General features: G+C 35.8%; 1 protein-coding gene and 1 pseudogene across 1 annotated transcript in view; both read left to right on the top strand.

Moving 5' to 3' along the window:
- Positions 1–8,934, top strand: part of CLVS2 (clavesin 2) — a 77,113-nt gene extending 68,179 nt beyond the window's left edge. Inside the window, exons 4-5 of the mRNA XM_023737168.1 lie at positions 948–1,168; positions 7,659–8,934. Coding sequence (XP_023592936.1) covers positions 948–1,168; positions 7,659–7,746 — 309 coding nt within the window. The 3' untranslated portion in view covers positions 7,747–8,934. The remainder of the gene's footprint in view (positions 1–947; positions 1,169–7,658) is intronic.
- Positions 8,935–17,292: 8,358 nt separating this feature from the next.
- Positions 17,293–18,437, top strand: LOC111821691 (60S ribosomal protein L39 pseudogene; annotated as a pseudogene).
- Positions 18,438–25,300: the final 6,863 nt, after the last annotated feature.

The raw sequence follows: 25,300 nt of genomic DNA, 5'->3' as shown, positions 1-25,300 counted from the left end.
AAAGATCAGAGTTTAATAGTGGTTACCATGGGGGGGTGAGAGGGGGAATGGGTGAAATTATTGTTTAGGAAGCATTGAGTTTTTGTTTATGGGGATGGAAAATTTGGCAAAGGCTGTTGGTGACTTTTACAAAACATGATTGATGTAATTCATCTCACTGAATTGTATATGTGAAAAATGTTGAGTTGGCAAATATTTTGTTATCTATATTTATACAACAATAAAAAAGCTTTATATAGCTGATAATACCAATATAGTGTTACATTTTGAATCTACTCTCCCATTTTCCATTTGGACAGTAAGCTTGGAAATCTCCAGTAGAAGATTCTGGCAACATTATAGACCATAAGTCCTTTGGGACATGATCCTTCACTCAACCTTTCATGATGACAATGCTAATTTCCTTCTTTTATTTATACCACACACTTTGAATTATAAAACAGTAATTTAGTGATTATGGTATTATTTTTATTGATGATAAGGAGAAAGTCATAGTGGTGACAGCTTTGGGCTTAGTAACTTGAATAAGCTCTGTAATTGATGAGTCTCTTAAGAGATGGATCTGTTTCAACAGCATTTATTATGCACATAATCAGGTTTGCACAACTAATACCAGAATGACGCATAGATCAACATGCACCTCTTATTCTCCTTATGTCCCTGATTGTGAAGCAGAAAACCAAATTTCTGGTTCCAGCTTTTTAACCCAATAACTATCTGACTATCTAGAAACTACATAAAGTCCTTGAGTCTCAGTTTTCTTATATGAAATATTAGAATAATAGTACCAGCTGTGCCTGTATCACAGAGTGGATGAAAGCATAAATATTTTAACAAATGTGGAAAAATCTTGTATTTTCTCGTATCCTTATCCCTCTCTCCCAGCATCTGAATAGTGTTTATTCTCCTTCATGTGTTTCCCCCCAACTTTTTTCTTTCATTTCTAGATATTTTTGCATGGTAACAACCTGAACAGTCTACACCAACTAATTCATCCCGAGATCCTGCCCTCTGAGTTTGGAGGAATGCTGCCCCCTTATGATATGGGTACATGGGCAAGAACGCTGCTAGACCATGAGTACGATGATGACAGTGAATACAACGTGGACTCCTACAGCATGCCTGTGAAGGAAGTAGAAAAGGAACTCTCTCCCAAGTCTATGAAGAGGTATGCTGGAGGTAGACTGAGAAATGGGCCGGGGGTGGGGTGGAGGTGGGGTGCATACTGAGTCTACATTAAAGTTTTATATTTTTCTGAAATTGATGTTTAGTGGGATTTTAAAGCTTTTTATACCTCTGTGATTTGATGTCTAAGAAGTGTGAGTTAGAGATAAAGTCATTTGAGGTAACTTCATGTCAGTGTTGTTCCAGATTTACAGTCTAGCAGTCTTTAGAAATCACCAAATCCCATGTTTTTTTCAAACTTTTGCCTGAGGAGCCAAGGATTCTGGTGGGCACCTCAGGAGAAGCAAGTAGGAAGAGAAGAAGAGTACCCATATCCAGTGTAATAAGAACAATTCCGCTTTTATCTGAGCAATTTATTGGACTTCAGTGTAGGATTTTCTTTGAAGAAAGGGATTTATGACAAGCACTCAAACACACACACACACACACACCAGTGGTAAATCCAAAACACTATATTCAAAGCCTATGTTCCCTTTTCAGTATCTCTGCCAAGTCTCTGTTCAAATGTCTGACCACTCCTGGGACAAAATGTTCTCTTTCCCTATAGCTTTAATCTTTATAAAATTCATTGGTGAGTCATAGTCTGACTCTCTGCTTTGTTTCTCAGGTTATTTTTATGCTTATTTTCTTTCAATACATGTATATTTATTGAACTTGTGCTCTGTAATAGGTGCTTTCTAGGTGTTTTGGATCCAGTGTAGATTAGAATGTGTTGTTCAATCTACTGATGATGGAGGTGGGGTGTCAGATACACAAGTGTGTAACTGGTCCCGGGTTGCGTTCTGGCTCTGGATTTGCGTTCTATAACAAACAAGAAGTCTAATCCACAGGCTTTCCATGCCTCAGTAACAATAAAAAATATTATTTTTCTGATTTGTTTCCCATCCACAGAAATTCAGGAACCAGAGCCCCCTCAAGTTTCTTCTCACCTAGCTCAGGGAAGTTCTAAGGGCGTCTCACATATCATACCAAACACTCCTGATAACTATGCAACATCCTTCTTTGATGAAGGCCTTGGCCTATTGGTTTTGGTCATGACTCTGACTCATGGCTTAGCACCTCTGTTCTTTGAAGCTGGCCTCTGTTTTGCTGCTACTTATGATGCTGCTGCTGTTGTTGTTAGTGTGTGCATGATGAGTTTGCCTGCCCAGGCTGCTGCACAACCCCTTAGAGAGAAGGGAAAGTTCAGAGACATTCCATGCTTCAACTTCTCTAATCAACAAGTTTATGTTTGAACCAAGCCTAGGCTACTTGACTTGACACCCTTCTCTTACAGCAGGGGCTTGTAACTTGAGATCCATGATCTCCTAACCTAAGTCTCAAGAGATTCTGTTAATTTCTTAAAATTCTCTGCAAAGTTGCATGTGTATGTCTGTGAATATATGTATATTCTGTGCATTTTTCTAGAAAGAAGGTATTTTAACAAATTCTCAAGATGTTTTCTAAAGCAAAAATGGTTAGAAGCAACTGTTTAAGAATGGCTTCCTTCTAATAACAACAAGAATAATAGTTGTAACAATCATAGCTACCATTTACTAAGTTCTTACCAGAAGTCAGGCCCTGGGTGCCTTTTGTTTTTTGTGTTTGTTTGTTTGGTTGATTTTTTACATTAATTTAGTTAATCATCACAGCAACCCTTTTAAACAGATATATTTTATTCCCAAAATCAGATAGTCAGTACATAGTGGAACAAGGGTTGCAATCCCTGAGGTATAGAGTCTTCTGTACTTGACAAAAACCCTGTTTTCTTTCCATGGAAGTATGGTACAGAGCTCCCTCACTCTGGAACTGAGCTATGTAAGTATTTGGAGACTGCCGTCACAGGTGTCCCTGTAGCCATCTTCTTTGCCAGCTAATAGTGCCAACTTCTTTCCACCACTATTTGTGTGACATGTTTACTGCTGTAGTCTCCTCCTTTGAGCTCATTTATCTTTATAACCCCTACAACCTTAGCCACACCACCATCACTTGCACCCTGCTCGCCTTCACTTTCTCCAAGACCTCCAACCTGGTCTCTTTCCCTCCATCCTTACCCTGCCCCTGCCCCACATGTATTATCCAATGACGGTCCAAAATTTAAAAAAAAAAAAAGCAAATCAGATGATGGCACTTCTTTGCTTTAAAAACTCTAATGACTGCTGATTATACAATTAATAAATTCAACTCCGTATCATGGCTTACAAGATGCTATGTGATCAGACCCTGCCTACCTTTCCCTCCTAACTCACCCTCTTCCTCCTCCACTATATCTAAAACATAATAGACTTCTTTCTGCTCCTTCATCTGCTCCATGTTGTTCCTATTTAAGGGGCTTTGCGTTTATTCACCACTGCCAGAACGCATACTTTTTACGTCTTCAAATAGCTGGCCCCAATCAAAAGTCACCTTCTCAGAACAGTCCTTTGGTCTTTACCAACCACCCAGTATTAATTAGCTCTACCTGTCTTCCCATTCCAGTCACTCCTATCAATCATTCTTCTTTATTTTCTTCATAGTACTAATCAGTCTGTGAAATGACTGATCTTATTTCATTTTTTGTTGCCTACCCCACATGGAAGCTTTGTGGAAACATGGTTTTGCTTATCCTATTCTCTTAATCCCCAGTGTCTGAAGTAGGACCTGACACTTGGGGGAGGCTCATTAAATATCAGTGGAATGAATGGAGTGCTGTAAAGTCAGTCAGTGGCCCCTTTCAATTGCAGTGTTCATAACCGAATAGGTATCATCTGTCCCTCATATCATTACTTGCATTTAGGTTCCACAGTTCTGTCTTTGCAGCATAAACCTCCTTGGCTTCTTTTGGTTCCTGTTGTTGTCAGTGTTACTGTTCAGGCAGCCAAAGCACACTGCTGATTCATATTGAACTCCCGAAAACTATTGAGTCTTTTTTACATGTAAATCCATATCCTCCTGCGTCTCTATTTCTCTGTTTAACTTTTTCCCCCAAGCAAATTACTTTAATTGATTAACACCATATTGTTAGATTTGGCTCAGTGTATCCACCTTTTGAAGTCTTTTTGGATCAGGATTCTCTTCTCCAATTAATTAGGCCAGTTTTCCCCTGCAGAATTGGCGCGGAGCACACTGACTTCCCCAGCCCTGAGATTCTTGCTTCCCCTGACATGGGCTGATTAGGAGTTCAGACATCCTTTGTTTGGCGTAGATTTTGTATCCTATGAAGTTTTTACGGTTGTATTTGAAATTTTCTGAAGGAAAAGATTAGGAGAGTTGTTTCACTTGATTCTGTTCTCTGTGTCAGGGAATGGCATCTTTCAAGGATGGGAGAAGATTGCTTTTAGGTTCCACCCTGCTCCCCATTTCCTTTTCTCTTTTCTATTATCCTTAGATTGAGAGAAAAAAATCATTTCTCCAGCAAAGAGTTGTGGATAATTTTTCTTTTGGGTGAGTTTTAATAAAAGAACTTGACCCTCTGTAAATTTGTGGAGGGTTGATATAATCATGTGAAAAGAGACAAAGTTCGCTAGAAGGTGGGAGTCTTTCATCTTATAGCTCCAGTTCCCAGGCTAGTTCCTGGCACATAACAGTAGCAGTGAACAACAATACTAGCATTGCTATGGTGATATGACCTTCTGATTTTATTGAATAATATTGAATGTTTATTGTTATTACATGCTGAACACTGCTCTAAGTGCTTTGTACATATTGACTCATTTGCTTCTCATAACATCTGATGAAGTAGTACTATCTCCATTTTATTTATGAAGAAACCAAGACACAGAGAAGGTAAGTGACTTCTACATGTTGCATAGCTACAAAGTACCAATGCCAATATTGGAACACAAGCAATGGTTTTCCACAGGCCATTTCCTCCACCACTACCATTGCCATTTGTCAGAATTTGTGCTGGGCTTTATAACGCATTATTGCATTTGATCCTCACTACATCTGTATGATGTTTTATTTTTCCCTTTTTGCAGGTGAAAAAACAAAATCTTAGGAAGTTTAAATCACCTTCCCATGGTCCCAGGGCTAGTAAATAGCAGAACCAAAAATGGAATCCAGTTCTGTCCAAAATCTGGCCTCTTAACCACTATGATGTAGCACAATATTGTAGATGCATAATAAATTAATAAACTAATACTGATAACTCACCTTAAATTTTTTGTTTTCAAAGAAAGATAGTCATTGCAAAGACACCAGGGTCTGCATGAAGACCGCTGACATGTGTTAACAACTCCCTGTTGCATCTGGAACAGACTGACTCATTAACAGTGGGACCCTGCAGAAATAGTTCTGTTCTGTAGTATACGAGAATAAAAAAAAATCTAGACTAACATGACAGTACATTTAGTTCAAGTAAATACCAAAAAATTTTACTTGGAAACTTTTTCTACCTGGCTTGTTTTATTAAGGAGTGGTCTACATATGGAATCAACATTCATCACTTAATAATGCTGATATCTGTAGTGCATGATAAAAGCAAACTAGGAATTCAGTTCCAGATTGAATAGTGCTCTGTTATTTAAAATATTTTGTTAAAATTGACATGTCTTCTAATAATGTTGTTTAAAAAATAGTCAAGGAACATAAGGATTTAAATGAGTGTGTGTGTGTGTGCCTGCGCATGCACGTTTTAATAAAATACTAGAACAAATGCTTAAAGTGTGTACCTTGTGCTATCTGAAGAGCTTTGGTGTATACTTATTGAATATTATTACTATATACCTCAACATTTATATAATAGATTCATATATATTTCCGTAGAGAATTGCTTTCTCCATTGTCCTCATTACTTTTCACTCCCAATGCTTAATACTAAAGTTCTTTCAGTATTGAAATTATTTATTGGATGGAAGTTAAGTGTTTAAATATAGACTGGCATGCTGAGATCCTACTGTTTACTAGACCTTGTGATACACATTGTGTTTACAGTAAGGAGAGAAACTGACAGAGAGTTCCTGCTCATGGAGCTTATAGGTTAGTGGGTACCAAGTTGTCAGGTTAATTCTTTAGTCCAGAGTATTAAATCAACTTCTCTGTATTTTAGCATGAATTCAGCTTGGGAAACTAATTTTCTTAGGTGGATCTTATTGAAAATAGATAAATAAAGGTCTATTCACTAAGAATTTTGTGCAATTATGCACTTTCTTAAAATATATTTATTTATTCATATACTTTTTCCTAAGATAATTGTGTTCATTGCACTTAAAAGTGAAGCAAAATCTCTCTTCTGTCTCTCATTGTCATCCTTGTTCTCCTTCCCTTGCTTGTCTCCATCTCTCTCTTTCTCTGCCTCTGCTCTAGTCAGTCACCTTTCTGAGGTAGGCATCTAATACCTATTTACTATTGAGATAAATTCATGAAAATGACTTAGGAAATAAAACCTGTGCCTTTTTATGCTCCCACCTTCATTTTCATTCTTTTTTAAAAAACAAACAAGTTTATTGAAATGAAGGGGTCAATTTATCAGTTAATCCTGTAATTATTTTTGCTTCGATAATTAGTTCCGCTGCTGTTCTTTTTCATAGCATGTACAGTTGTGTTTTAGCTTATCGTCTTTCTTTTTGAAAGTTAATGAGGTCTGCTAAGAGGCATACTGCCACAGCAGTAGCCAATTGGCTGGCATGCAGCAGCAGGGGAAAAATTCATTACCGAGAAGAATTTTAAAAGGGCAGCTGCTTCCTTAATGCTATAGCTATTAAGATGGTAGTTTCCTGCCACAACAGTAGCATGTCTCATTGTCTTTCCTCCTTCTTGGTTTCATGTTGTTTCCAAATGATGAATTGAGATATAATCCCCACCTGCTGTGAAGGAAATGTGTGAGAGGTTTTCAGATTATTTGCTTTCCTAATCGTAAGTGTTGCTGCCTGAACAAGGGGGAATCTTACTCTTTAGACTTAAAACATTTTATGAAACTTTCAAATTCAGATTGATTTTATTTGGATGTCCTAGTTGGAAATTTAACAAAAATCACCTTCAACTTTGGATTTTTGACTAATGTGATCATTAAAATATAAAATGATAGAGAAAAATGGACATTGATATTGAATTTGTTTCATAGAACCCTTTAAGACAGAAATCAAGTCTCCTATTATTTCTCTTTTCTTAAACAATGATTTTATTGCAATATTTTCTCCATTTGGAAGTTTTTTTTTTTTCTTGTGAGGGGGGAACACATTTGTCCTCTATTAGGAATTCATTATCTCAAAGGAAAGAATCTTGCTCCATTGTGAAGTGGAGCACTTAGACCTGTTATGGTCTATTTAAGTCTTTTGCTGTTCGGTATTCTATTTACAGGCCAGAGGGGATTGTTTCCTGACTTTTATGCAAAACACCACCATAAGTGTTCCTCTCTCTAAATGTGCAGCATTCTCAGTTCATAAATTCCTTGATGTAGGGGAAGATAATCCCACATCCACGGGAGAGTAATAATGAAGAAAAGACAGAGAAGAGAATGCCATGTGAGTGATTATTTGGTAATAACTCTCAGACATTGACTTTATCCTTTGCAGATCCCAATCAGTAGTGGATCCTACGGTACTAAAACGCATGGATAAAAATGAGGAAGAAAACATGCAACCTCTGCTCTCTCTGGACTGATAACTCTACACTCCCTATGGTATTAGAAATAGAAGGTACTTGTTTTCAGCAACAAGGACAGCACTGGGGAAGACTTACCAGCTGGAAACCTATTTATTCATGTTAATGTAGCATAATATATAATAAGGTGTCAGGCTTTCCTGTTTGCCTGAACCATGGGTGCCCTGAGATGGATTGAAAAAAAAAGTCAATAATTTATTCTGTTAAGTGCCAAGTTCTTTGTAAATACAATGTAATCTTCATGTCAAGTTTGTAAATTTTGGTAGTAACTTAATTTGGAAAAGATTGGCTCATAATTCCATGTCAGCGATATGATCTATAACAAAAAACAGAAAAGAAACATAAAAGATCACAGTGAATTAAGTGTAGCCTTGTTTCCTATGAAGCCATATTTCAGATATCATAGTGATCGTTTCATTGTTCTTCTCTGAAACTCTGTCAGTATTCAGACGTTCTTTAATGGGCACAGGGAACTAGACAATTCTAGGAAATTATTATGATAAATGTATTTCCTGTCTAGTGATTTTCATTTCACAGAAAATGTGTGCTATCAGCTGTCACTGGCCTTGCATTTTAGAGACAAGGAATGGCAGATGAGCTGGTAAAATGAACACTTGAACTCTTCTGTTAAGTCCGGGAGCCTTGTGAAAAGATATATCTCCCCAATTAAGATGTGGAATTCTTTTTAAACTGCTGTATTCACAATGTGCCCTTTATTCAGGACCCCTTTGTATCTCTGTCTGATGTACTTTAAGAACTTCCCCCAAAATACTCTTCTACCAAGAGAAAGAGAACTCATTTGTGAATAGTGTTTCGACAGCTAATTTTGAACATAAAATTTGCCACTTACAGATAAGATACTAATTTCTAATTCTTGTGCACTGGTTGAAAAATATATATTCACACACACACATATATTTTTATTGAGCTCTAATGAATCCTTGATGTGACAGGCTTATGAAAATAAATCATACATATTAAATTGTCTTATAGATGTTATAGATTATTAAATGAGATGCTAACTCTGGAAAACCACTTCCACTAAGTTAATGAAAATGAGGTATAGTGAAACAGGCTTTCAGTGAGCCTATTTAAGAGCATTCTAATTTGATTTGTAATGCAATCTTGAATCTGTTCCATTTTAGTGAAGTATTTTTTTCTTCAAAGAAGCAACAGATCTCAACATAGAGTGACCAAGAGTAAAACATTTTTTTTTTTTTCCAAATTCAAGTGAATTTTCTATTATCCTAGTAATTCTATATGGACACATTTTCTTTTCAGGAAAAATTGAATGAACAAATTGCATCTGGGAGATATAATGAAAGTATCTGAGAGCATCTGAGATAACATAATTTAAATCTAGGCTTGGAATCCTTATGTTATTTAAACTTCTTATTTCATAAAAACTCTTCAAATATAGCAAAATTTAAAAAATCTTATCAAATTTCAAATTCCAATGTGAAAAAGCAAGATTTTTACCACCTTTTCAGAGTGATAAAATTTGAAATAGAAAAGTTACTATTAAAATATTCTTTTCAAAGAAAAATAACTCAAGAAACTGTTGGAAACCAACAGACATAGGGTGTGTAGGAGCCTTTACACACTTTTTAGCTGAAAGTTTCAAAAATTCTAGTTATAATTCTACAGCCAAAAATCTTAAAAGCAAGATCAGTACCTCAATCTGCGTGTACCAATGGATTGTCTAGTGTTTGTAAAAATGTATCAATTAATATGAATGAAAGATACTTTAAGAATGCCAATCTCCAATCAAGAGCAGAAAAATAATGACAATGTCAGGTACCCTGCTCTACCCATGAATACTATAGGGATTAGAATGAGTTGAGGATAAAGAGCCACAACAATTCTCATCTTCAAAAGTATTGTAGCTGTTGTTGTTTTTTTTGGGGGGTTTTTTGCCTACCTGACATACATATTATAGCCTTGCGCTTTATATAAAATATAAATAAGTGTTAGACAATATGATGCACTAGAATAAAATAGAAACAACCTAAGTACAGAAAGACAGTTAACTTTTCATTTTCAGGAGTTTCTCTTGATGTGCAACATTTATTGCCAACTTTCAGAATTCTACCAACTTCAGATGTCAACCAGCATAGACAGCTCTTTTCCTCTATCATAAAGATAGTGTCATACATAAAATAAGTAGAAAGTCATATTTTATACGTGTACCAATCTAATTATAAATACCATTCACACTGTCTCTGTACCCCACATTTGGAAACTTAGCATTGGCATTGCTGCTCTACTGTTCTTCTTCAAAAGAGCAATCGAGATTTGGCTGGATTGTGTAAATTATTTCAGAACTGAATGAACAAAACACAACAATGATTCCTTTTGAAATTGTTATATCTAGTTCAATCTGTGAATAAGCTCATTTTCCAGTAATGGTTTTGAAGCTGCTTAGTCAAAGAATAATTGTTCAACTTTTCCCCTCAATACTAGCTAATTAGCCCTTTTTAAGAGTTGTTTTTCCCTCACGTGATTGTCTATGTCATGTGTCTACTATTACATAACCTAGTGTATGTAAAAAAAAAAAAAAAAACCCTGTAATCTTTGATTTTAATTGCAATAGTACACCTTCACTCACACGCAAATAATAGACTAAATTTGCCCACCCGTACTTTGAGAGCAGTGCTCTTGTTTTTTTAGTTGTCTTGTTATTCAAAGTTTGTAGACTTCAGGGAATTACCACATTTGATTTGGAATGAACCCAGTAATCAATTTACTTCTCTCACTTCACCTGCTCCACCTTCTATTTCTTATGTCTTTTCTTTCATGTTCTTTTTCTTATAAATTTTATTTCTTCCAGTTGCTTCAGGAGAAGCTGCTTCCAAAGCTGGTTTAAAAATAAATAACTTCTCTTATCATGTTGCCAGTGATTTTTGCACACATTTTTTACTGATATTTAAAAAGGAAGAAATTATCATGAAAATATCCTCTAAGAAATATGAAGTGCCTCTTTAAAAAGGGATTAAAGCAGTGAAACTGGAATATGGATTTTATTTGTCCTCTTCTCCAAAAAGGAAATACATGCATCTTTATTATAAGAGTGAAAATAGATATCATTTGAAGAAGAATATTTGAAACCTTGCTTTGAGTATTCTCATACAGTATTCTTTAATGTGTCCAATACAGTATTTTAATACATGTTATTAACATGCCTGGCATCATATACAAGTATTAAATAGAGTTTTGCAAGCAAATTTTTGAAATGTGAATGCATGCTTTCTTTTATTTCAATAATAATTTGCTTAAGTGTAGGCAGAGACATTCTTAAGTCTTTTCATATAAAATGCTTGTTTACTTTACAGTACTGGAAATTCATAACATTCATGTGCAGGAAAGCCAAGCAGTTAGGTTGTCTTAATATTGTTAATGAGGTCATATTGTTAAAGTAAACATTCCAGGTTTCTGTAATATTCTTGAGGGAAGAGAAGGTCCCTCTGTTGCATTAAGAAAATGGAGGGTTGCTTTAGACTTTGGGGAACACATCTCTGACTCTTTAGGAAAAGAAATCTTTAGAGTCAGGGCAGTGAGCATGTCTTCAGGGCCAGACTTCCTTTGCTTCTACAAACAAGCTAAATGTTTATGGACATGTCTATGATCCTTTAAACGACCTATGTTAAGAAGACCTGCTGAGAGGCTGTACTGTGTGCTGTTGTTTTATCTAAAAGTCTAACTTGTCTGGTTGGTTAATATCTCTTTGCTTCTTATTTTATGTATATTCATTAATGATGACTTGAAATGTTGTCATCAGCCACGGGGGCATTTAAGAAAGATTTCCAACACACAAAATGAGCAGATCTCTGGCGTGGTATTTGAACTTTCTAATATGGTATTTATATCCATAACATCAATAAGATACTAGCCATATACACTATCTTATATGTGCTATATGGATATACAGCCTAATAAATAGTGGTGCATTTTAAATTTGTAAGGCGTCATGCAAGAGTAGGCAGGCTAGATACAAATATATTGGAACAAAAGTAGAAGATGGGCTAAATATGCAGAATGTGTAATTATTCTTCTGTGGTGAAAAGGATTTCTGTTTGTTTTATTTAACAAAACAGCTTTCTAACATATTGTACTTACACTAAAACCCTTGGCACTATTTACTATTTGAAAGGAACAAATAAGTAATAATATTGTAATATTATTACATCATGAGTGCAATAGCTTAGAGAATATATTTTTTTCTATGAATTCCACTTTTTATTTTAAATAACATCTGAGGCTAGCACCACACATGGAGAGAATGCTATGAAGTCTATTCAGTGCTGAGTATAGGAGTGAATTCTCCTTGGACTATAGGAAAAAATGTAAAATAGCAACTGTGTGGATTGAAACATCCACATTGACTTCTTTTCAGAGAAGGAGTGCAAGTGATACTGTTGAAATTAAACAATATTTAAAAACCAAATAATTACAGGAGTTAAATAGAATAAAATATATGTACTTATAGTAAATAGTGGATATTGTCACAGTTTCGAAGTTGTGTGGTCAGTATTTGACTTAGTCTTAAATCTCAATGCAAATATTTCTGTTTTAATTATATCGGTGCATTTCTTCTGTCAAAACAACTTTTTGTGGTGAATGGTAGGGACCTAGATGAAAACCAAGTGAAATAAATTTTAACAACACTTTGAAGATTGACTCAATCCCAATTATTTTGAAAAATTGCAGTTGGTTTACTTAGAGATTCAGAGCATTGTCTTGTTTCTAATACAGGGTTTCAATTTTTATATTTGTCTAAAAAAATAAAACTCATAAAACTAGTTCTCATTTCCAAAATTGTCCATATGTCTAAGAAGAAATGATCCAAGTCTTTTTTAAGAATGTGGAGCACATTATTTACTATTTGGCTCAAATACCTTTGACCTATTGAGGGATTTATTTATTTCAATATAACGTATAAATAGCATAACATAATTTTTCAATAAGTATACACTTCTGTTTTAAAATATATGTTGTATATGGTGAATGTTGAATTTGTTAGTACTGGATATGCATCTGTGAAATAGAGATTTCTAGAAAGCATTCCAAAACTGGACAACAATATTTTTATTTTGAGAGAAATTATGGCTATCTTTTTTAGGTTAAGATGCCTGGAATTTTCCAATATTCATATGTTTGTGGCTTATAAAGGAAAATACATAATTGGTTTCATCAAAATGACATTTTCTGTATTCTATAATTTCTAAACAAGCTTTCAAAGCATAGTTTAAATGAAGCTGTTAACCAACTTTTAAATTGCACATAACAGAGGGAATAATCAGTAAATAAAATAACTAACAGTTTTATATTTCCATGTGAAATTATTGGATTAGATAAGTGACTGGATTTAGAAATTTTATTTACAAAAACATTGATTTAAATAAACCTTATTAAAAATAATCCCAGTCGAAAGTATGAAGTAAAATAGAATAGTCAGCCTGATTTAGAAAAAAATCCTTACTCAATAATACACATTTGTGTCTTCTGTGAGTTTCCTTAAATTTATCCTACCTGTGAATGAAAAGTCATCTAACAAGGGAAAAGAGATTCAATTGCATTTACCTAGAACTTCCTAAGATAGACTTTATGACTCTCTTGGGCCCCCAAATAGATGATTTTCCTGTACACAGCTTTTGAGGTTATCAAGAAATGTGATTGCCGCTTTTTTCTAAAGCCATGTTAGGATGAGGCAAGTTTTTAGTAGTGACTACAAAGCATCCTGAGTGGAAATAAATCCAGGGTGACCTGAAAAACCTAGAGATATTTGTCTCCCTCTCTGATCACCAAAAAGTGCGTTTCTTCTTCAAGCAGGTAATGGAGAAAATATTATGAATTGTAAATCCAGAAAAAAATATTTCAAAACATAAGAGTTTCTGGGATCACAAGTTAAATACTTGGCCAATGACAAGGGACTGATATGGAGTAATAGAATATGATGTGGAGTCTGTTTGCACACAGCAACAATAAAAGAATCTTATCTCCCAGCATCATGTCTGCCTCTAAAAAAAAAACTAAGTATGTTCTCTTCTATTTTTCTAATTGGAATGATAAAAGCACCCACTAGCCAGAAACCATAAACACTTTGTGTGTTGCCTTTAAGAAAAAAGTGCTATATCAAAAATGTATAAACACAGTTCACTTAGTTGCATAGAATTGAAAGATTTGCATGCTGATAGATGAATTCTTACATTTAAAAAATATAAGATTTTAGTGCTAGAAGATTATTGAATGTTCATTGTATCTGGGATTCATGGAGAAGACTGGTAACATGGTTTCCTTTGACTCATATACCTGACATTTTTACTTGGGTGTCCAATGGCGTCTCAAAATTAACAATTAAAAAATCCAAACTTTTCTTCTTTCCCTCCAATCCTGCTTCTCCATTAGCCTTTCTATGTCACTGTGTCTTTTCCAACTTTATAGTTTCTAGGGCTAAAAACTTTGGAGTCATTGTCTTTTTTCTCCTCTCTTTGTCTCACAACCACATCCAGTTGGCTGGCCCATCCTATTGATTCACCTTTAAAATATATCCACACTCTGAATGTTTCTATAACATTCATTGTCACCACTCTGGTCCAAGCCTTCAAAATTTTTCACCCAGAATATTTTTATAGCCCTCGAACTGTTCTACTTGATTCTGTTCTTGACCTCTAGAGTCGATTTTAAAACACATCAGCAACAGTGATCCTCTTAAAACGTTAACTCAGATCATTTCACTATTCCCAAACCCTCTTGAGTTTCTCATGTCCCTCAGAGTAAAAACCAAAGTCCTTATAATGGTAGATGAGTAGATTTAATATGAAGTCAGTGAACACCAGTATAGCAGAATAGCTGGCGTTGTACAGCTAGTACAGTACTAGCTGATAAATATTTAATTTCTTGCTTCTAAAGTCCTACCTAATATACTCCTCACTTCTAATCTTGACTTCTCTTAGATCATCTCCCTTGCTCTCTATGCTATTGCCAAATTGTCACACTTGCTGTCCCAGGAACTTGCCAAACATGCTTCCACCTCAGGACCTTTTCGCTGCTGTTCCCTTTGCCTGGAACTTCTTTACCCTAAATGTCCACATGGTTTATTCCTTCTAAAGTACCAGTCTCAGGGCAGTTGACCAGTGGGAAGGTGGCCCTGTTAGGATAACCAGGAGTCAAGAAATAAAGCATTTTGCTTTTCTCCAATGAAAAAAGACAACAAAAACCAGGGCCCCAGAAGCCATCACAAAGAAGGGGTCAACTGTCACTAGCAAGTTCATCCATGGGAGGGAAATCTCAGATGAAGAGAGAATTCTGTCTTTGGAGCAGAGCTGGAAAATCAGGTGGAGAATAAGAAATTCATTTTCTTCAGAGAATAGACCATCTCCTTCAGCTCTTTGCTTGGATGTCCCCTTGTCATTGAGGACTTCTTAGATTTGCTTATTTAAAATTAGAGAGCTTCATGGTTCCCCATATTCCATCTTCTGCTCTATTTCTTCTCCATAGCGCTTACCACGTTCTAACACACCATATAGCTTATTTATTTTATTTTCCATTTCTCCTCACTAGAATATGAACTCCACATGGGCAGGGATTTTTGTCTGTCTTGTTCACTGTTGTATTACCAGTGCCTTGAAAATGTCTGGAACATAGTAGTAAATCCAAAAAGACTGCATGAGAATCTTAATTTGTTTCAATAAGTTATATTTCATAGTAGCTAGTAATATACATTTAAGGGGAATCCTTTTTTTTTCTTAGTAAGAAACATCTTGTTATTTATCTTCAAAGGAAGCATTTTTCTTTCATTGATGATGGAATCATGAACCATTCTAGAGAAGAGAATTACCTCCTCCTCTCCCCCCAAATCTGATCTCCACCCCAGGGCCTAATTTTTACATTAATGTCTTTGGAAATTACTTTAAACCCAATGGACCCTATCATATGTATCTTACATTTATTCTTGGGAAGACTACAAGATACCTCAGACAAAAAGTCACTTGAGCTGAAAACCATAGTGAATTCATCTTTATTGATTATCCTAGATAATTCCAATTAAAAAATGTAGAGGATTAAAGCCCATAATTGCCCCAGTATTGGAAGCCAGGTGAGGAGATTATGCTTACATTCTTACTTTAACTGAAAAGGAGAAGGAGAAAATGACGGGGGAGAAAACAGAAATTATGATCATTCATCTGCAACAATTATAAGATCAATGAAGTATTTTGGTGTTTCTAAGGTATTCCCATGATTTAGAAGTCTATGTATTTACAACCATTTAGTCTATAAACCTTTTAACAAAAATATTAATTTGCTTTTATATTTGATATACTTACATATATCTTGAAAATTTATAGTTCTGATATCAGATGACAGGAATTGCTTGAATGCATGCTTACATACTCTAACTAGCTTTCCAACTTCCTCCCTTCACCTCTCTATTTTATTTTCAGTTATCATTTTCTGAACCTTAGTTGCGTTTGTTGTCCTTAACTCTTCCCATATTTTTATCTGGACTGCATTTTCCTTAATTTCAATGACCAAACATCGTAGATATTGGCTCTTGGTGCGATGGGTTTCTTATTTGTATTCTTTGCAATTTATCTTTTCATTCTTACCAAATCTGTGTCATCCCTTTTCCTCAACTGCATTGTTGTGCCTTTCCTTACATTGTAGTAACTTAAGCCCTGCAGTATTATCATTTACAAGGTCTTTTCTTAAGAAGACACTGAAAATAAAGGATTGGCAGGGGCATTGAAGAAGGAACTACAATCTGAAAAATAAGGACAAACATTTGAAAATGTTTTCAGAAAACAACCAGTCTTTTAGTGGCTTTGTGATGGGTAGGGGTTGTATTTCTTTCTGTGTACTGTGTAGCATATTATTAATCAATATAGATCATGTTTCTTGTTAATTACATAAGTATATGGCAATCAGGGTCAGTGGAGAACATGCTTCTCTCTCTAGAGAAGAGAAAAATGGCTCTTGCTCAAGAAGAAGGCAGAACGTATTTATGTTTCTTATTATCTGATCCTTGGCTCTCTATACATAGTGGAAGTCATTTGCCTCTGTGATATCCTTTTTTGCCAATCTTCAAGACTGTGTTTAGCATCACTTCAGAAATAAAGAGCTCAAGCTCAAGTGCAGACAATACATGGAAACTCCTATAGTTCATGTTTCCTTCCTCTGAATTTTGTTTCTTTTCATTGATTATTTTTACAACTGAGACCTAAGAGTAAGTTCTTTGGTAAATTTTGTTAATTACATCTACTTTGGAATGGATTTAGCAATTTCACAAAATAAGTCACTATTATAGTCTTTAAACATAATGTTTCGTTTACTTTTTTAAAAGAAACTATCTCATTATCTTTGTTGGTTTCTAAGAATAAATGGAGTTCTATTAAATAAAATATCACTAAATGAAATTTCAGATTCAGAAATGTGTTATGTTCTTATCATTCTTTTCATCATAAATAAATTCCTATACATTTAGTAAACACATATGTCAAATAGCTATGAATAATTTTATCAATAAAATTTGAAGGCTTATGAAATTGGTGTTAGTATTTGGAAGTAAAAATGATTTTAAAATGGGTTTAAACATATGTAGGTATATTATTATAAGGAACCATGGTGGCACAATGGTTGAGAAATTTGCTGCTAACTGAAAAGTCAGCATATTGAACGAATGAGCAGCTCTGGGAGAAAGGACCTGGTGATCTGCTCCGATAAAGATTACAGCCTAGGAAACCCTATGGGACAGTTTTCCTCTGTCCTATAAAGTCGCTATGAGTCAGATCGCAACAACAACAACGAATATATTATAATGTTATTTTGAATTTAATGTGGATTTGATCAAGTATATTTGATAAAATTGGCTTAAACTCAAAATCATTAGAAAGAACTTCCTGACTTCTAGAAAACTACAATGGATATAAAAGCCAATGGCAGCTATAAAATCTTCTTAAAGCAGTGGAAAGGATTGGTTGATAATTTCAGTTTATTTCATTTTTACATCAACACATATTTATTGGGCACTTACTGTGCACTGTTCTGGATGCGAAGGAATCCCATTGCTGATGAGTCAATTCCGACTCATAGCAAGTAAACAAAGTCACTGTCCTTGAAGTCACATTCTAGTGGAGAAGACACACAAAAACCAAATGAAGCTCTCCCTTTCTCTGCCATCGTGGTGTGTGAAGCCTATTTCCATGCTCTCCATGTCTTCTCAAAAGACTTTCAGGATCAAGAGATTCCTGGCCAAGAAACAAAAGCAGAATGATCCCATTCCCCAATGGATTCGAATGAAAACTGGTAATAAAATCAGGCACAACAGCAAGAGGAGATATTGGAGAAGAGCAAACCTGGGTCTAAAAGGAGTTGCACATTTTTGCTCTATCACATTCACTAGCATCTCCCCATATCAAGTTGAAAATTTCATCATTATCTGAACAGTTGGATATATACATTGGGAAAATTCTGGTTTCTTCATTTATCTTTAAGCTTGAGCATTAATAGGTTGGTTCAGCTAAATATGTGAGACTTTTTGTTTGAAAAAAATGAACAAAGTTATATATACTGTCAGATGGTAGTGTAAGTGTGATGAAGATAAGGCAGGGTAAGGGTCAGAGTGTTACGCAACTACTTTAGACATGGTGGTCGGGAAAGACCTCTCTAAGAAGCTATCTTTGGATTGTGTTTTTCTGTCTAGATCAATATTTGATAAGTGCTATCATTTTACTAAACTTTTATCAAGAATAATATGGCATAGCAGTTAAGAAAATATTCTTATTCTGAAATTTTTGCTCTTAAATTTGCTAGTTTAATTGTATGACTTTGGACACTCTGTTTCCTTATATATAAAATGGAGCAATAATAGTACCAACAACATGAGCTAGATATTGCTATGTATCCTCTTGAAAATCTAGCCCCTCCCTTTTCATGGGAATAGCCAGTATATTTGATCTTAGCGAAAAGGCTAGAAGCAATGAAACATCTATTATAACTCTCCTTATCCATGCTGTTTTCAGAATGACTATTGGGGCGCCATGATTCATACCTGCTTAGTGCTGTTGGTGGTTATCAGGGTTGCTGATGCTCACAGGAAATGCATCTTCATAATCATTGCCCTCCAGGGTCATCCAGAGGCACCAGTCCCTGCCCAATTTTGTGCTTCTGAAGGCAACTTCTTTACTACTTTAATTCATTATAACTGAAAAACAAAAACAAACACCAATTTTCATCAGAAAAGAAGATAAAAAAGTACCAAAGAGAAACAAGTTCTGATATATTAGACAATCTAATATTTCCTTTTCATCATTTATTTTCCCTTATCCATGGGCAGAACTATAACCCATGGATGAGTCTGTGTATATTCTATTCACCACAGTGTGTTTAAGAGAAACCTGACCAGTGTTGATCCAGAGGCACTCATTTAGGGAGTATTGAATGGATTATTTACTACTGGTATATTAAATTTAATGAATTTTGATTTTTGTAAAGTGGTCATATTATAAAATACTTTTGAGAAATTCATCAAGAGGATGTCTCAGTGAGTAGAATACAAAGAGTATTGACTATAACTCATCTAGGAGGAGCCATGAATAAATTAAAGTTTCTCTAATGAAATAGAGAAAGAAACCACAATGACCTCTGTCCTAAGAAAGCATAGAGCTGTCTATTTCTGTTTTTTATAGAAAATCACAAAAGGAGAGTGTCTGTATTAGTGCAGGCAGGATGCCATGTTAACTAAAATGAACAGAAAATGGATTCCTCTTTTGCACATGATTTTTATAAGAGAATATTTGAGGCCGTCAACAACTGGCTCATTATGCTTATGAAGGAAAAAACAAGATCATTCATTCTGTTCATAATAAAGCATCCTGTTTCTGGAAGCAGGAGGTGTAGACACCCTTCAGATCCCCTATTATTTATGACTGATTTTTTTATTAATTCTTTATGAATTGATTTCTCTCATTGATTCTATGCTGATTTTAGGCAGTCTCTAAAATTAAAGTAATAAATAAATCATGCTTAGTAAAAGGCATTTGAAAGCATTTTTCTAGAAAAAAAAAATTAACCCCTTTTTGCCGAAGTTGCTCTTTTGGCATTTATTGGATATTTTAAATATGTTTTAAAGAAAAGTTCCTCAAGAATAGTAAAATAAACTCTAGAAATAATTTAAGATTTTAAAAAATCTTAGAAATATGTGAATACACATGTGGTGTTAATTTAGAATAATTTAGAGGAAATTTGGCAATTATTCAGTATATTTGATTAATGGAGAAAGAGGTAATTATTAACACCTAAGTAGATAAACAAAAGAAGAAACTTTCTCTCTTATTATCCCCTAGGCATGATCTCTTCACTCCAGCTAAAAACTGTTTTTTCCCCTTAATTTTCTTGAAAATAACAGATAGTACTGATGGATGATACATTAGAGATTAAATAATCCAAAACCCTCATTTTATTAGTGTATAAATGGAGTCCTGTAAGATCTGTCTTGGCAAAACTCACACAACTAGCTAAGTGAAATGCTAGTACTCGAATCAAACTCTCAACTAGTCTAGTGCTGTTGTTGCTTTTAACAACTCCACCCTTGCTCTCCTAATCCCTTTCCTATTCAACTCTGTTCTACTTATGTATGACCCCACTTCATTTTATCCAAACTATTTACTAGGCTTGGAATTCCCTATGAGAATTATATTAGGTAAACATTTGCTAATGCAAATGTGTAGCAATACCCAGGAATCTTCAAATCAGAATTATACATATTCTCTATTTTCAGCCTTCCAGGATCTTACTTGTCAATTTGATGTGGGATGAGCCCAGTTCAATTGGAAGAGGAAATTTCATCAGGCCTAGGTCTAAATCATATAATATTCACTCTATAAAGCCAATTCTCCTCTGTTTAGAAGCATGTGTTTCTTGATTTCAGGAAGATGTTTTCTCTGCACCTCTTTCATATGCTCTTGCATATATCTTTCTTTTGGCCAGTGGAGTGGAGAGTAGCTCAACCCAGCTACTCAGTTTAGCAGTTGACCTTCTTCTTTACATTTGTCAATGATTTAAGGCAAGTATAAGGCACGGAGCTTGGAGACTTTTGGTCCTATTATAGCTCCCAAGCAACTACGCAGTATATAGGATAGCTGTGGAAAGAGATCTTTCTACAGGTTGATTCAGGCATTTTTTTCTTTACTATATTTACTTTGAAGTGCCTTTCTCATAGGATTAACTGTAGAAATGTTATGGGTTGGACTGTTTAACAGATTGGATTTTTTTTAAATCTTAAAAAAAAAATTGGAGAGAAATAGATCTGAAAAGACTTTGGTTTAATCTTAGCATATAAAAATACTCAGTTCACTAAAAGAAAGGAGGAAAAACAGTAATAAAGGCTCTGCATCAGATTGTACCTGAGATCATCTCAGCATTGTGAAAATGTAAATTCTACCCAAAGCGATCTACAGACATAATGCAACCCCTATCCAAATACCAACAGCATTCTTTCATGAGATGGAAAAACTAATCACCAACTTCACATAGAAAGGAAAGAGGCCATGGATAAGCAAAGCATTACTAAAGAAAAAGAACAAAGTAAGAGGCTTCACAATACCTGATGTCAGAACCTACTATACAGCCACGGTAGTCAAAACAGCCTGGCACTGGTACAATGGCAGACACATAGACCAATGGGATAGAATCGAGAACCTAGACGTAAATCCATCCACCAACGGTCACTTGATCTTTCACAAAGGCCCAAACCCATCAAATGGGGGCAGGGGGAAGGCAGTCTTTTTAACAAATGGTGCTGGAAAAACTAGATGCCCATCTGTAAAAAAATGAAACAGAACCCCTACTTCACACCATAAATAGAAACTAACTCAAAATGGATCAATGACCAAAATATGAAACCTAAAATGGTAAAGATCATGGAAGAAAATATAGGGACAAGACTAGGGAACCTAATACATGGCATGAATAGAATACAAACCATAACTAACAATGAACAGACACCAGAAGATAAACTAGATAACTTGGAGCTCCTAAAACTTAAATACATATGCTATCGAAAGACTTCATAACAACCCTATATACAACAGAACAAAACATAGCTGGGTCCTGTGCCATCCTCAGCATCATTGCTATGTTTGAGCCCATTGCAGTCACTGTGTCATTCCATCTTGCTGAGAGTTTTACTCATTTTTCTGACCCTCTGCTTTACCAAACATGTGTCCTTCTTTAGGGACTGGTGCCTCCTGATAACATGCCCAAAATACATGAGACAAAGTCTCACCATCCTCTTTTCTAAGGAACATTCTGACTGTGCTTCTTCCAAGACAGATTTGTTCATTCTTCTGGCAGTCCATGGTATTTCTAATATTCTTCACCAACACCAATTCAAAGGATCAATTGTCCTTTAGTCTTTGCTTCTGAACACAGTAAAGAGGTCTTCTGCAGCAGATTTGCCCACTGCAATACATTGTTTGATTTCTTCACTGCTGCTTCCACGGGTGTTGATTTCGGATCCAAGTAAAATGAAATCCTGGACAACTTCAGTCGTTTCTCCATTTATCATGATGTTGCTTGCTGGTCCAGTTGTGAGGACTTTTGTATTCTTATGTTGAGATGTAATCTATACTGAAAGCTGTGGTCTTTGATCTTCATCAGTAAGTGCTTCAAGTCCTCTTTGCATTCAGTAAGCAAGACTGTGTCATCTGTATGTCACCACATGTTGTTAATGAGGCTTCCTCCAATCTTGATGCAGTTTTCTTCTTCATATAGTGCAATTTCTCACATTGTTTGCTCAGCATATAGATTGAATAATTGTGGTGAAAGGATACAACCCTGATGCACACTTTTCCTGATTTTAAACCATGCAGTATTCCCTTGTCCTGTTCAAACATCTGCCTCTTGACCTATGTACAGGTTTCGCATGAGCAAAATTAAGTGTTCTGGAATTCCCGTTCTTCACAATGTTATCCATAATTTTACGATCCACACAGTTGAATGCCTTTGCATAGTCAATAAAACACAGGTTAATATCTTTCTGGTGCTATCTGCTTTCAGAAAGGATCCATCTGAAATCAGCAATGATATCCCACTTTCCACTTTCTCTTCTGAATCTGGCTTGAGTTCCTGGCAGTTGCCTGCTGCAAAATTTTTTGAAATTTCTTCAGCAAAATTTTGCTTGCATGTGATATTAAGGATATTGTTTGATAATTTCTGCATTCTGTTGCATTACTTTTTTTTAGAATGAGCAGAAATATGGATCTCTTCCAGTCGGTTGGCCAAGTAGCTGTCTTCCAAATTTCTTGGCATAGATGAGTGAGTGCTTCTAGTGTTGCATTGATTTTTGAAACATTTCCATTGGTATTCCATCAATTCCTGAAGCCTTGCTTTTGGCCAATGCCTTCAGTGCAGCTTGAACTTCTTCCTTCAGTACCTTTAGTTCTTGATCATTTGCTACCTCCTGAAATGTTTGAATGTTGACCAATTCTTTTTGGTACAGTGACTCTGTGTATTCATTCCATCTTCTTCTTCTTTTTTTTTTTTAAATTGTGCTTTAAGTGAAAGTTTACACTTCAAGTTAGTTTCTCATGCAAAAATTTATACACACATTGGTATGTGACCTAGTTGCTCTCCCTTAATGTGACAGCACACTCCTCCTTTCCACCCTGCATTTCCCGTGTCCATTCAACCAGTTCCTGTCCGTTTTAGTCCAGACAGGAGCTGCCCATTCAGTCTCAAGTATCCACTTGTGCTAAGAAGTGCTGTCTTCAGGAATATCATTTTATATCTTATAGTCCAGTCTAATCTATGTCTGAAGAGTTGGCTTCGGGAATGGTTTCAGTTCTGGGCTAACAGAGAGTCCAGGGGCCATGTCTTCTGTCCGGGGTCCCTCCAGTCTCAGTCAGACCATTATGTCTGGTCTTTTTACTAGAATTTGAGTTCTGCACCCTACTTTTCTCCAGCTCTGTCAGAGACTGTCTGTTGTATTCCCTATCAGGAAGGTCATTGGTGGTAGCCAGGCACCATCTAGTTCTTCTGGTCTCAGGCTGATGCAGTCTCTGGTTTATGTGGCCCTTTCTGTCACTTGGGCTAACACTTTCCTTGTGTCTTTGGTGTTCTTCATCCTCCTTTACTCCAGGTGGGTTGGGAATAATTGATGCATCTTAGATGGCCACTTTCTGGCTTTTAAGACCTCAGACACCACTCACCATAATGGGATGCAAAATATTTTCTTTTTCTTTAAATTTTTTTCTTGTACTTTAGATGAAGGTTTACAGAACAAATAGTTTCTCATTAAACAGTCAGCACACATACTGTTTTATGACGTTGGTTAACAACCCCATGACACGTCAACGCTCTCCCTTCTCAACCTTGGAGGACATTTTTTTTTTTTGGTGAAAATATGCATAGCCAAAGTTATACCATTTCAAAAGTTTATACATGTACAATTCAATGACACTGATTACATTCTTCCAGTGGTGCTGCTATTCTCACTAACCTTTTCCAAATTATTCCATCCCCATTATCTTCAACTCACTGCCCTCTAGGCTTCCCATCAAACCTTTTGAGTTGCTGTTGTCAATTTGATCTCACACAGATAATTCTTTTTTTTGTTTTTGTACGTTAGATGAAGGTTTGCAGAACAAATAGTTTCTCATTAAACAGTTAGTACACACATTGCCCTATGACAATGGTTAACAACCCCACGACATGTCAACACTGTCCCTTCTCAACCTTGGGTTCTCTATCACCAGCTTTCCTGTCCCCTCCTGCCTTCTAGTCCTTGTCCCTGGACTGCTGTGCCTCATTAGTCCCATTTTGTTTTATGGGGCTGTCCAATCCCTGGCTGAACGGTGAACTTTGGGAGTGACTTCACCACTGAGCTAAAAGGGTGTCTGGGGGCCATACTCTCGGGGTTTCTCCAGTCTGTCAGGCCAGTAAATCTGGTCTTTTTTTGTGACTTAGAATTTTGTTCTACATCCTTTTCCAGCTCTGTCCAGGACCCTCTATTGTGATCCCGGTCACAGCAGTCAGTGGTAGTAGCCAGGCACTATCTGGCTGTACTGGACTCAGTCTGGTGAAGGCTGTGGTAGCTGTAGTCCATTAGTCCTTTGGACTAATCTTTTCCTTGTATCTTGTTTTCTTCATTCTCCCTTGCTCCTGAAGGGGTGAGACCAGTGGAGTATCTTAGATGGCTGCTCACAGGCTTTTAAGACCCCAGATGCTGCTCACCAAGGTAGAATGTAGAACATTGTCTTTATAAACTGTGTTATGCCAGTTGAGCCAGATGTTCCCTGAGACCATGGTCCCCACAGCCCTCTGCCCAGCAATTCCATCCCTCAGGGAGTTTGGAAGTATCTATGGAGCTTTCATGACCTTTCCTTGTACAAGTTGTGCTGGCTTCCCCAGTATTGTGTACTGACTTGCCCTTCATTAAAGTTACCACTTATCTATTGTCTGTTTAGTTCCCCCCCAACCCCTCCATCCCTCATAACCAACAAAGATTGTTTCTTTTTGTGTGTAAATTTTACAGGAGTTTTTACAGTAGAGGTCTCAT

This window comes from Trichechus manatus, unplaced genomic scaffold, assembly GCF_000243295.1.
Source record: "Trichechus manatus latirostris isolate Lorelei unplaced genomic scaffold, TriManLat1.0 scaffold00098, whole genome shotgun sequence".
In the NCBI taxonomy this organism is placed as follows: domain Eukaryota; kingdom Metazoa; phylum Chordata; class Mammalia; order Sirenia; family Trichechidae; genus Trichechus; species Trichechus manatus.
Note: the sequence above shows the minus strand (reverse complement) of the source record. Positions and strands in the feature narration are given on the sequence as shown.